This window comes from Abramis brama, assembly GCF_963993115.1.
Source record: "Abramis brama genome assembly, chromosome: 9".
Lineage (NCBI taxonomy): Eukaryota > Metazoa > Chordata > Actinopteri > Cypriniformes > Leuciscidae > Abramis > Abramis brama.
This window is the reverse complement of record NC_139971.1, coordinates 6031377-6045304: the sequence shown is the minus strand read 5'-3', so window position 1 is coordinate 6045304 and position 13928 is coordinate 6031377. Positions and strand designations below refer to the sequence as shown.

Genomic DNA, 13928 nt, shown 5'->3' with positions numbered 1-13928 from the left:
GCATTTGGCGGACGCTTTTATCTAAAGCATTTCAAGGTACACATTTACATTTTTATCAGTTCTTGCTTTCCCTGGGAATCGAATCCATGACCTTGGCGTTGCAAGCGCCAACGCTCTATAGGAAAGCTAAATAGAAGCATTTTTCCATCTTATTTTTAACAGTGTACGAATTGATGCAGCCATTTGTAACTTTCTTCTAGTTGGTTATCTATAGCGACTGATGAATCTCTCGCACATTCACTGAAAATAGCGTACTTTTGCATTGCAAAATATGGTGAGAGAACAGTGTTTCCTACAGCAGCATCTACATACTGAACAAAACACTTCCACTACACCAAAATTTTTATCTGAAAAATGTGTAACTACTCCATCACAAACATAGATGATTCTCAGTAAGCACCACCCTGATGGATTTGAGTATATCGAGTATATCGATAATTTGTGATTATTTTTGACTGATTCATAAGACCTGGCCTATAAAAGTTATGATTCAGGGAATAACACCTCATCAGTCATGCTGTTTGTTTTTGCAATGCAACAGGCATGTCTATTGTCTTTATTCTTTAGAAATGTGGTGAACATACCAGTACTGTACAGGAAACCAACTCCCAGCAGCCTACCAAACAAAACAGGTCATTACAGGCTATTATAGCAGCTTTATTTAAGAAATATTACACATTCTTAAAGTACATCAAATCTTCTCGATGAAGCTCTCCAGTCTTACCATTGTGCTAGCGCAAATTAATGTGAGGAGAATTAAAACCTGACTTTTTGTTCTAAAATAAAAGCATGAAGGGATCTGAAAGAAAAGAAAATGACAGTACAGTTACTAATGAATTAAAACAAAAGGGTAACTTTGTAGGGATTCAGATAGTTTGGTATACGCAGCATTCTACAACTCTTTGCTGAGGTGCCTCTCTCAGACCTTGACCTTTAAACCTCAAGCACCAAATCTTTCAATAACCTTTAATAACTTTCATATCAAGTGACATGAAAAGCCTGAGTAAAAAAGGAAGAATGAGGAAAGGCAGTTTTGGGAACAACTGCGAATGTAATGAGCTGAGGCACTATGGTAGTGAATTCTTGAGACAGTTTCGGGTGGCTGGCCATCTTCTGAATGTACCTACATTAAATCAAATAAAAAGTAGACAAAATACATTTAGAATATATTATATTTCTTTTATGACATTTGAATTACACCTCTATCCGTCTTTTTTCTTCTTTTGCGGGGAAGTGCGCATGAGAACACTTGATCGTAGCGAAGAGAGGCAGAAAAGTGCAAAAATACTTTCCTCATCTCATTCTCATCTTGAATGAAAAGATCTAAATGAGCGTTTGTAGCTGCTGCTCTCTGATTGGCTGTGCTGCATGTCAATCAAAAACAGTTGCTGAGGTGAGATCAAGTCAAATGTTATTCCTTCCACTCATTAAACTGAATCAAACACTTTTTTTTTCTTTCCTGGAACAAAACACAAGAGGGCTCCTAAATATAAACTGAATTTCAGTTAAACCTGTAGTAAACCAAAAAAACACATAGGCTTGTGTGCATTGACAGGAAGCTGAGAGCGGTGGTGTAGCTCAGGCCTTCATGAGCGCGCTGACCACAGCCCTGGCGTTCAGGCTGCGCAGATCGCTGTACGTCTGCCCGGTGCCCACAAACACGATGGGCTGACCCGTGATGTAGGTCATGGAGATGGCGGCGCCCACCTACAGGAAACATGCAAAGTTCTTAACCAAGGATCATTTCACAAGAGCTTAAAACTAAAGAAGGATTCCAACAGTCATACCTTGTCATCGATGGTGTCGAACTTGGTCAGAACAATGCCATCGATAAGCCTGGGTTTGTCAGTCTTGGAATGATCAGCCAGGGCTTGATTAAATTTCACCTACAAAAATGCAGTAAACATCCATGTATTACAGACTGAATATTAATATTAACCGAAATATGTGTTATGAATGCCAGAACTGGTTTCTGACATCGACTTCCCACATTCAAGTGGATCCAATAGAAACAGAACATAGCATGTATCAGGATGACCTAAAAATGGGTGGGGCTTAGCAGCCTTGACGCTGTTTGTAATTGGTTGAATTATCCTGCTTTTACTTTTCCTCGCGTGTGTTCAATTGAATTCATTATTAAAGGCTATCAATATCATTATTATACATATATGTTGCCATGTGGAATCTCTCGAGGTTTATTTGTTTATTTGATCAAAAATACTATAAAAAAAACTGCAATATTGCGAAATATTTTTTTTTACAATTTAACAATTATAATAGAATACTTTTTTTTTTTTCACTTAAAATACATTAAAATTAACATTTCCCACTTTTATTTAGTTAGATGTACTAAAATAGATCAAACTAAAACAAAAAATACAGACATTTCATAATAGGTTTCAGGTTTCTTTGATGAATAGAAAGTTCAAAAGAACAACATTTATTTAAAATAGAAATCTTTAGTAACAGATGAAAAGTGACAGTAAAGACTTATCGTATTTAATGTGTCCTTGTTGAATAAAATAATACATTTCTATAAAAAAAAGAAAAAACTTTTTCAACGTAATAAAAGCATCATTAAAGTCATAACTGACTGAAATACTCCTCCAGTGAGCTGTTAACCCTTGAGGACCACTCTTTCAGAACCATCAAGCTCCCGTCTAGTGCAAGACCACTTTTTGTCTCCCAGTTATTAACCAGAAACATACAATTTGAATAGAGTGCAGGTGTGACGTCACTGTCGGCCAACCGGCAGTCAGCATCACGCTGGTTCCCTCGAGAAAACCCCAATAGGATTTTCCCACAGGCTTTAGATTATCACTAAAAATCAAGCTCTGTGATCAACAAAAGTTTATGATACTTGCACGTTTTGTCGATCAAGATAATTATCACAGATGAACACAACTTTTATGAATTTTGAAGCCTAAATGCAGTCGCCAGAAGTAAAAAGCTAAAGGTAGGCTATAAACGAACTACACCAGTCGCTCGACTTCAACGTCACCATCGCTAAGCTTCCGACAAACTCTTTCAGTTATCTAAAAACATTTGCCCAGAACATTAGAATAGTTTGTAAGAGCACAATTATAAGCATAACGAGGCTATAAAAGCAGACTGAGTTTACCTGTTCAGCGCAATGACGTTTAATCTCCTCGACAGCCTCTCATTTAGCAACCGCCTTTTTCAAGACACTTCACGAGTGGGGTAATATGGATGTATTTTATGTCGTAGACTTAAACATTAAAGTGTCTTGGGCTTATTTATTTAACCAAAACCCCATTCATAAAACCCATTGACTTCAGGACGAGGAAACCAGAAGTGCTAAAATGCTAACTCGCTTCCACGTTTTGGCCTACAAAGTGACGTCATCCCTGCACCACTCCATACAACACTATAAAGCAGTGCCATCTATTAGGGGTGCGCCAAAATATCGATATGGCAATATCTCGCGATATTTTCTCCCGCGATCGATTCTCGATGCTCTCTTGCCAATTATCGATCTTAAAAGCCGTTAGGGCGGGCGTACACGGTGCGAGTTCGGACACTCGGGAGGTCGTGAGATCAGTTTAACTGATAATCGCATCAAAGCAGGCACGACTGTCCTGCATGAATTTTATCCCGAGCCGGCAGCAATCACGTGGGCTTTCGCGCTAAACCTTCATGTTGCGAATGGGAGAGAGAGAGAGAGAGAGAGAGAGAGAGAGAGAGAGAGAGAGAGAGAGAGAGAGAGAGAGAGAGAGAGAGAGAGAGAGAGAGAGAGAGAGAGAGAGAGAGAGAGAGAAAGAAAAGTGTGTGTGTGTGTGTGTGTGACAGTGACAGTGCACGCTGTATGGTTGCTGCCACTGAGGTATAGCCCCATCGACGTGGTTGTGTATGATTTGGCAATAGGGGACAGCTGGTGAAAAAACATGTTTAAAAATTATCGGGAGGTGCTCGTAACGTGCTCGGCTCGGCTTGTAATTCCTCTCACACGCTGCGAGCCGCGACCATGCGAGCATCACCGATTCCACTCGATTTCTCCCGAGTGAAAAAAATCATCTGCAGCAAAACAAAAATAGTGTCTGTGACTGTTTTGTTGCAACTGATAAGACACAAGTTGTTTTTGTTATTGTGTTTCATCCAAAAACGAAATGGAGATTCATTTTCCTAATTAAAAAAAAAAACTTTTTATTTCTTAAAACATTATATATTGTGAGTTATTACTGATAATATATCGATTATCGCAGTATCGCCATATCGTGATATTATCGGTATCGTGAACAATGTATCGCGTATCGTATCGTATCGTGAAGTACCCAGTGATTCCCAGCCCTACCATCTATAGACTATATCTGGCATTACACCTACCAGCTGATCCACAGCCTCATTGCCCACCAGTGCTTCTCCCACAAACAAGACCAGGTCCGGGGTGTTGACCGCGATCAGCTTCGCCAGAGCCGTCATCAGAGGGGCGTTATCCTGCATACGGCCAGCTGTGTCGATCAACACCACTTCAAAACCCTGGTTACGAGCTGGAGAGAGAGAGAGATGCCTTAACCAATGAGTCCTTGGGAAAGTTTCGCTTCTTTCATTAAAATCACGTGGATTTTACCAAAGGCAATGGCTTCCATGGCGATCCCGGCCGCGTCCTTGCCGTAACCCTTCTCGAAGAGCTGTACGGCGGGGCGTCCCGCGTGTTTCTCCGGCGGGTGCAGAGCGTTCAGACGCCGCTGGTGAGTCCTCAGCTGCTCCACCGCACCCGCGCGGAACGTGTCGCACGCGGCGATGAGCACCGAGAAGCCGTTCTCAATTAGCCAATAAGAGATCTGTACAGGAAGAAAAAGGCACATGACCTTAATATGCAGATTTACTGCTCAAGAAACATTAGCAATATTGAAAACAGTTTTTGCTGCTTAATGTTTTTGCGGAAATTGTGATGCACTATTCAATTTTTAAAAGAAATAAAATAAATAAATACTTTTACTCGGCAAGGATGCATTAAATTGATCAAGTGGCAGTAAAGACAAAAGACTTTTTAAAATAAATCCTGTTCGTCAAACATTCTATTTATCAAAGAATCCTGAAAAAAGAAAAATCTGGTTTCTACAAAAATATTAAGCTGTTATTTTATTATTAATATATACATTTTCACGGTAACACTTTACAATAAGGTTCGTTAGATAGCATTAGTTAATGTATTAACTAAGATGAACTAACAATGATCAATACATTTGTTACAGTATTTATTAATCTTTGTTAATGTTAGTTAATAAATACAGTCGTTCATTGTTCATGTTAGTTCACAGTGCCTTAACTAATGTTAACTGATACAACCTTTGATTTTAATTATGCTTTAGTAAATGTTGAAACTAATATGAACTTTGAACTAATATGAAGATTAATAAATGCTGTAGAAGTACTGTTCATTCTGAGTTCATGTTAACTAATGTTACCTAATGAAACCTTATTGTAAAGTTTTACCATTTTTGTTAATATAAATATTGTTTTGACTTTTTAACATAGATAATAATAAAAACATCATTAATAATTGAACACCGATAATAATTGAGCAGCAAATCAGCATATTAGAACGATTTCTGAAGGATCATGTGAAACTGAAGACTGGAGTGATGATAATGCTGACAATTCAGCTTTAATGATAAAATTAATAATAATTTGTTACATTTAAATAGCGCTTTTCTCACACAAAGCGCTATACATATGGAAGGGGGGAATCTCCTCAAACACCACCTGATGATGCGAAGGGCAGAACGCCACCACACACCAGCTTTGATCACAGGAATAAATTACATTTTAAAATGTATTCAAATAGAAATAGTTTTTTTTCCCCAATTGTAATTACATTTCACAATATTTCTATTTTTTGCTGTTTTTTTTAATCAAATAAAAGCAGCCTTGGTGAGCAGAAGAGACTAAGAGATTAAGAAATCGTAGTGTATTTGTTTCTCGGGCATGCAAACCGCACACACATATTCCTTTTAAATTTCAAGCACTTTTCAACAGAAGCTTTCCAGGTATTCCAGACCTTAAACTTCTACAAGTGCTTTTTTTTTTACTTCACTTCACCTTGGCGAGGTTGGTGGACTTGCCGACGCCGTTGACCCCGCAGAAGGTGATGACGAAGGGTTTGCGCTGAGATCGAGCGTCCAGCACGTCCCTCAGGATGTCCACACGCCGCTTGGGCTGCAGGATCTGCACCAGGGAGTCCTGTAGAGCCTGCTTTACTGTAGAGGCCACAGCTGGACAGGAGAACACAGCACAGGGACATTTACAAGAGCAGAGACATGCACTCGATGTGCTGGCATGAGAACGTACACATGTCTGTGGGAAGGCTCTTGTTTGCATGAGCTGTTCAGCAGGCGTGTGTGTGTGTGTGTGTGTGTGCTGTACTCACTGGTGAAAGTGCCCATGACTTTGCCTTCCAGTTTCTTGGCCACAGACTCACAGAGCTGGGAGGAGATTTCAGCTGCTACATTCTTGGCTAGAAGAACGAGAGACAAAACTCAAATTGCAGCTAGCTTGATCCAGTTATACATGTAGGCTGGGTTATACTTCAGTTTAAGGTGTCCTTGTTACAGACTCAGTAATTATACACATGTACTTGCTTAAGAGTTAGGCTTTGGTTTAGGGTTAGTTGCATGTAATCATGCATAATTTACTGTTATTATACATGCAATTTTGTTTAACCGCTAGAGCGCCAAATGTTACATAGTGCACTTTTAAATTATTTATTTTAACTACATTTTTATTACGCTTTTATTCAACCTGTTACTGTACTGTTCGATGTATCATTTTTTTTATAAGATTTTATATTTATTTAAATCAAACATTTAAATCAAATGTTATTTATTTTACTCATTTTTTAAATTACAAATTTTACAATTTAAATTTTTTTTATTATGCTTTTTTATTTACTTGTATCAATATCTATTTATATTTATTTTTTATTAATTTAAATCACCATTTAAATCAGATTTTTCTACCTATAGTACTGTACTATTAGATCTATTTATTGTATATTTGTTTTTATTAAAAAAAAATTCTACTTTTTCAACCTATATTCTACCTGTACTTCTAGATGTATTTATTTATATCAATTATTATTTATTTTAATCTTTTTTACTAATTTAATCTATTTATTTGTTTATTTAAACCCATTTTTTTTACTTTTTCTACATATAGCTCTGTATTGTTGGATGTATTTATTAATATACATTTTTATTTTTTATTTATTTAATACATATTTATAATTAACTCAAATTCTTATTTACTTTCATTTTTATTATACTTTCTCTACTTATAGTACAGTTTTTTGGATATATTTACATATCAATTATCTATTTTTTTTATTTAAAGTTTTTTTATTATATCAAATTTATTTACTTTAATCATATTTTTATCACAAATTTTTCTGCCCTTTTCAACCTATAATACCTGTATTTTTAATTCCTTCTTCCTACTTCATTTTGTCCCTTTTATTTTATTTTATTTTATTTATTCTAGTTATTAACATTTTTACACTGTTTTTCTGTAAATTTTTACACAAATTCCATAGCACACCTTCGTGTAATTAAATATATTAGTAGAAATTTAACTAGAAATATGTACAGTCAAAATCAAAATGTCTCATTCATTGCAATGACTTTTCCAGGCCTGGAAAACACCAATCTAAAGAAATCCTCAATATTTCCAGTTTGTCCATGACTGTAGGAACCCTGTAACAATTTCATTAAAAACAAATTGTAAACAAGTGTATTGAGTGAGGTGCCATGGAGCAAGAGCGATGTCCTACCAATAAGATGGTCCCTCATCTTGTCCAGAACTGGCTCCATGTCCTCCTGAGTCAGATTCTTAGATCCCACCAGGCCTTTCAGCATCCCAAACATTCCCCCAAAACCACCCTTTTTAGCTCTGCAGAGAAACAAGCAGATTCAAGATTCAAACCAAGACTCATTCAGCAGCAAGTTCAGATGAAGAAATTCAATGTTGAAAGAACAGAATCGAGATTTTAAAATGTTACCCTTTCTTGTTAGTGTCTGGCACCACAACTCTCTCCTCCTCCACTTCTTCATCCTCATCATCATCATCCTCATCTGAGGACTCATAATCGACACCTCTCAGGTCACCTTTCATTGAATCCACCTGGATCAGCTGAGAGGAACACAGACAATTTCATCTGCAATTCATTTAAAAGTGTTAAACTACCCTATAAATGAAACTTTTGGCAGCCTATAAAGGGATAGTTCAGACGGAGCGGAACGTGGAAAATGAAGTATACCCGGGTCTTCCTAGCATTGTTCGGGAAGCAGACACACACTGTCAGTTTAAATGACTAAAAACACATCTCTTTAACCTGGCATACACATTATAAATTTCTATAATTCAGAAATTTCAGGCTGCATAAATCAGGTCAACCGGAACCGGGAACACTTCCCAAAACACGTGATGTACTCGTTGCACCATAAGAAGAATGCCGTCTACGCTAATATTAGTCTCTGTTTATCCCGAGGTTTACTGTAGTCAGCCGGATCCGGAAAGAAGAAAGAAAGACTACACACCCGCGCACATATGCTTTCAAACACGCATGCCTATAGACTAAACACGTAACACATGTCGTCACTGTTTTCACAGATTCACGTTTCTGAAGTTTACATGGAGATGAAACCCGTTTTCAAAAACTTGCACTTTGAAACCTACTTCAAAGTTTGTGCTCTCAGGCCACCAAAACGCCGTTGTCGTGTAAATGAACAGCCAGAAGGCATTAAAAGTTTTCTCTTTTCAGTTGAAAGCGGTTTCATGTAAGCGGCACCCAAGTTAATTTTTACAACGGAAATGAATCAATCCAAGACTTACTTAAGCTAGACAATGGCTTTCTTCAAGAGCTGCTGTACAGCCAAAACAATCTGTGTTGTAATAATTTCCTATTATAACGGTAAAGCTGTATCTGTATTGTAAAAAGCGCTATATAAATGAAGGTAACTGAAATCTGGACTGCTCACCGGTTCAGCTGAGGCCTCATGGTCTTGTGTCTGCCCGTCACTGTAGTTGTTGCCATTGCTTCCACTGTAGTCCAGCTCTCCAGCGTTCCTCCCACCCATATCCCACACCCGGTTTGCCTTCCCCTTTGGCTTCTGGGGTTTAGGGGACTTACTGTGAAATACAACAGCAATAAAAACTTTAAACATCAGGAGAGTTTATTAAGGAAGCTTGTTTCCGCCATGAAATAAAACAATTTAAAGATAACTGCGACTTTTTCATCTTACAATTCTGACTTTTTTCCCCTCAGAATTGTGACATATAAAGTCGCAATTGCAAGTTATAAAGTCCAATTCTGAAGAGTCCAAAGCCCATTTCTGGACTGCCTTTTTTTTCCTCAAACTTGCGACTTTTTATCTCACAGTTCTGCAGAATGTAAACTCGCAATTGTGAGAAAAAAGTCAGAATTGTGAGATGAAAAGGTCTCATTTACCTTTTTATTCTTTATTCTGTGGCGGAAACAAGCTTCCATAGTTTATTATAACCTTCTGCTGTCAAATGTAGTCTAGAATTCAACTTGAGGGTTAAAGTGGAAGTCATTTAGTGATCTGTGATCAAAAACGGCTTCACCTGCAATGCATTTTCACACAGTTCATAATGTCTCCTACCTGGTGGTCTTGTCTGGTTTTCCGCCACCCAGCTGCTTGCTGATGAACTTGGCACGGTTCCTCTCAATAATCTCCTCTGCGGTCAGACCATCGCTTCCATTCTCCACAGTCTTCTTAGAGACCGTCTGTGAAGCAGCTTTAGTCTGATCTCCTCCTGAGACGCCTGAGAATAGATGAACAAGAATGAAACGGTCACACTAACAAACGTATAAGCACTGAAAGCGCCACTTACTCCCCACTGCCTCGTCCTTCACATTTCTCACCTTCCTTTTTGGCATTTTTACTTTTCTTGCCTCCTTGCTCCTTGCTTTTGTCTCCATCCTTTGTCTCAATCATAGACTTCACAGTTTTCTGGGATTTCTGGGACTCCTTGAAATTCTTCATAGGGGCGGGGCCCTTGGCTTTGCTGCGGTCCTCCGCCTCCCTGCAAAAATTGTAATTGTAATCTTTTATTTAAACAAGTAGTACGGTAGTCTCTTCTGGTTAGCAAGGCTACATTTATCTGATCAAAAATACATTAAAAAAAAAAACAGTAACATTGTGACAATTTAAAATAACTAAAGTAAGCATATTTTAAAATGTCATTTATTCCTGAGATGCAAAGCTACATTTTCAGTGTCTTTAAATATCACATGATCCTTCAGAAATCATTCTAATATGATGATTTGGTGCATCAAGAAGCATTTCTTATTATTTTCAATGTTGAAAACAGTTATATTTTCATATTTTTGTGGAAACCATGATACATTTTTTTAAAAGATTGTTTGATGAAAGTTCAAAAGAACATTTATTTGAAATACAAATCTTAATCAATTGAATGCATCTTTGCGGAATAAAAACATTAGAACATATATTTTGGATAGGTGCAGCTCTTTAAGTGACAGCAGCCTAACAAACCTGCTACTTTCTTGTTAAATGTTAATCAAACAACAATCGCTGCTTGACTGAATAACTTTTGCAACTTTAATAAGGATTAATCTATATTTAATTTAAACAGTGAAGACTATGCAGTGTTATTTTACATATGATCATTCATTTTCTCTCCCTGAAAATGAGAAAAACATGAAAAGCAGTGTTTATTTAATTTGTATGTTTGTTCTACTGTATTTGTGCTATTGCTCGTAATTTGATTATATGTTCCTATTGTATTACTGCTAGTTTATTTGTCTTTAACAATATTTGAAATTGATAGGGGTTAGGTTGACACAACCTTATTTATTAAGGTTAACAACGATATATAACAACAAAGACAATGACTAGGCCTATTTTATTTAGGCTATTTTATTTTTTTGTGATGGGGCCAGTGGAAATCTTGGCAGGGCAAGTAAAAATGATTAGCGTTGAGCCCTGTATACCTGAAAAAAAATATTTTGATCCAAAGGTTTACTCTTAAGTGTGTGAAATTAGTTTTGCAGACAAAAATACATTTAAAAATAAAAATCTGACAGCTATTCATATTTATCGACCCAGGAAAAAGGTCTTTTCTCACCGTAGAAGATTGTGGAAGTCCTCTCCAAACTCAAAATTATTGAGCAGAAACTTTAGGGCACCTCTCTGCTCCAGCTCATTCTTGTATCGATCTCTGAAGTGAAGCTGGACATCATCTATGAACTTATCCACGTATGTCAGCGTCAGGATCTTTTGAAAACCCACCTGGGACACCAGAAGCACACGATCAGGCATATGGACGGTTGAGCCATGGGACATTGACTGAACTTTACTTGCACTGAAAAAGGAAAATGAAACTCACCACAAACACAAGCTCAAACTCATTGTCCAGCTTGTATTTAAGATTGAGGGCATTGTGGTTGAAAGAGTTATTCCCAGTCCTCTCCTGCAAACAGAAAGCAAAAAAACACATTCAACTTCTAATGTCTTTTTCGAATATTGCCTTTCATGCAGTGTGTAATAAGGGTATCTGTGAATGTAAACGGGTTGGTTAACTAGTTATTTTGATGTTTCATCATCGGACTCACGAACGGCTGGATATGTTAAAATCTATGCAACATTACTGTCTTTACAGTGTTTACAATTGCTGAGCTTTATGAAGCCTCTGGTGCTGAAATTCAGTTATGGTAACAGGCATAGATTGGTAGACCAATCACAACAGACTGGGTCATCTGACCAATCAGAGAAGAGTAAGCTCTCGGAAAGGAGGGGTTTAGAGAGTCTGAATCTTCGGACAAGTCGTTTGAGAATCATTGAAAAATGTATATATACAAGGAAAGTGTTTTTTCACCTTTGATGCAAGTAAACCAGTTGTAGGAGACCTCCAAAACAAAATTAGGAACCTTTAATAGGATAATAGGGGCACTTTAACATACAACTTGTTATAATAACTCTGATAATCTTTAATCAAGTTAACTGTTGGATGGAGCGGAGAAGGATGGACAGACCAAAATAATCGTTTAAAGGGATGGAGAGTGATACAGACACTTGGTTTGTTTTCATGCTAGGTTCATTTTAAATTAGATAATAGTTAATTAACATTCATGGAAAGAGGCTTTTAATGTTATATTTTGATTTTTTATTCTACTTTGAGTTAGCGGCTACCGTTGCATAATCATAAACTTTGACAAAAACAATTTTATAATAATGATAAAATACTTATTAGAGTAAATAAATAAAAGCCCTCTGTCTGGGTTTTTATATTGCAACAAAGAATACAACCTGTTCAAGCAAAAAGACAAACGAAATTAGATGGTTACAATACATTCAATTCTAAAATTAACCAAAGTGTATTATATTATTATCTTATAAGTTTTATAGCTTAAAAGATTCCTACAAGTAATTTCATTTCTTTAAAGAATTCATATGTATCATTTTTCTTGAAAATAAAAAGTTGCTACTTACAATTATGAATGTATGCAAGGAGTAATAGTACTAAAAAAAAAAGTATAATCTAAACATTAAAGGTGTCTATATTCATCTCTCGGTTTGTCTAGGCTGGCACGTGCTGTGTTACGCAACGCATTTGACTGTCCAACACGTACAATACAAAACTGAGATTCAGAAACCACCTAATGCTTCATCTGTCATGCTTCATATTCGTGCTATTTTACATCGTCTATCATAGTTCCCATAGTAACCTGCCTACATTACACCCTCACAGCCTAACTAGCCCATGTGTTAGCTGGGCTAAGCTGGCGATATCTCCCCTGCCTATATAACGTTTGTGAATTCAACAATAATCCACAGCAGGCCGAGCAGGGACTTCACCTGGAGGATGACGGAGCGGATGAGAGCGTTGACAGGCCCGGTAAAGGACTCAGAGACTCCGGCCCCCTGGAAACACCACAACACGATTCCCCCTTTACTGAAGATGGCGAAGAAGTCCAGCATCTTTGCCAAACACGAAACAACCTAATTCTAGGTTAGGACAGAACAAACAGCGTTCAACAAAAACGAAATAGGTGTAAAAAAATAAATAAGTACTCCAAAGTTGCCCTGCGCTTGAGTTACTGTGCGCACGCAGTGCTGCCTGCCGTGAGAATCTACACTCAACTCACGATCAGACACGTCAGTGGCATAATGCGGAAATGATGTAACTTCCGCCACATATGACCAGGGCTTTTAAGTATTTGGCTTTTTTTGTGCGATTTTCTTATTTGTTTTTTTAAATTATGATAAAAGTTTGGAGAAAAATTATAAAATAGTAATATAATATAATACAATATAGATATAATATATTATATAACTATATATAGTTATCATCATGTCGTATTTTTATATTTATGTATGTAATTGTTGTTTATGCATTTATTAAAAAATCAGGGCTTGAAGAGTTTTCTTGTGCGATTTTCTTATATATATTAGGATGTACTATTTGTTTAGTTTTTTTAATTATGATAAAAGTTTGGAAAACGAGGCATCCATTATTAATCTTGTAATTATAATGTACAGTACTCAGTAATCAGTAACATTGTTTTCTCTGAGGTGCTTAAGGAATTATAAAATAGTAATATAATATAGTTATCATGTAGTATTTTTATATTTATGTATGTAATTGTTGTTTATGCATTTATTAAAAAATCAGGGCTTGAAGTTGCACTCTTAATTTTACATTATATAGAATTTATGGATTCATATTAGATTAACAAAATCCAGATTTGTGTAATTAATAAATGAATTACAATTTTATTAAAATATTTTATTTATCAATTTGTATAAGTTTTTTCTAGGTGCGTACGTCTAAAAGTATTTTTTTTTTTTTGTATCAATATTTAGATATTATACGAACGGTCTATAATACAGTGTTTTCACATGGTTTTTACGGATAGTATTTAT

General features: G+C 36.5%; 1 protein-coding gene across 1 annotated transcript; it reads right to left on the bottom strand.

Annotated features, from left to right (window-relative positions):
* Positions 1 to 636: 636 nt before the first annotated feature.
* On the bottom strand, positions 637 to 13187 carry srpra (SRP receptor subunit alpha). The gene is made up of 14 exons (XM_084124576.1): positions 12861 to 13187; positions 11392 to 11475; positions 11131 to 11294; positions 9905 to 10065; positions 9642 to 9804; positions 8997 to 9147; positions 8018 to 8148; positions 7790 to 7908; positions 6392 to 6478; positions 6064 to 6236; positions 4589 to 4802; positions 4345 to 4508; positions 1788 to 1886; positions 637 to 1707 (listed from the first exon to the last, which is right to left on the bottom strand). Exons 1-14 carry the CDS (start codon positions 12981 to 12983, stop codon positions 1579 to 1581), a joined length of 1962 nt encoding a protein of 653 aa, XP_083980702.1. The 5' UTR covers positions 12984 to 13187; the 3' UTR covers positions 637 to 1578.
* Positions 13188 to 13928: the final 741 nt, after the last annotated feature.

What these genes read in the sequence shown, in the direction of transcription:
- srpra (XM_084124576.1), bottom strand. Translation starts at nt 12,983, where the DNA reads ATGCTGGACTTCTTCGCCATCTTCAGTAAAGGGGGAATCGTGTTGTGG. An exon ending in GACTTCCACAATCTTCTACG is followed by an intron (nt 10,066 to 11,130) that starts GTGAGAAAAGAC and finishes CAATTTTTGCAG; the next exon opens with GGAGGCGGAGGACCGCAGCA. An exon ending in CCAGACACTAACAAGAAAGG is followed by an intron (nt 7,909 to 8,017) that starts GTAACATTTTAA and finishes GTTTCTCTGCAG; the next exon opens with AGCTAAAAAGGGTGGTTTTG.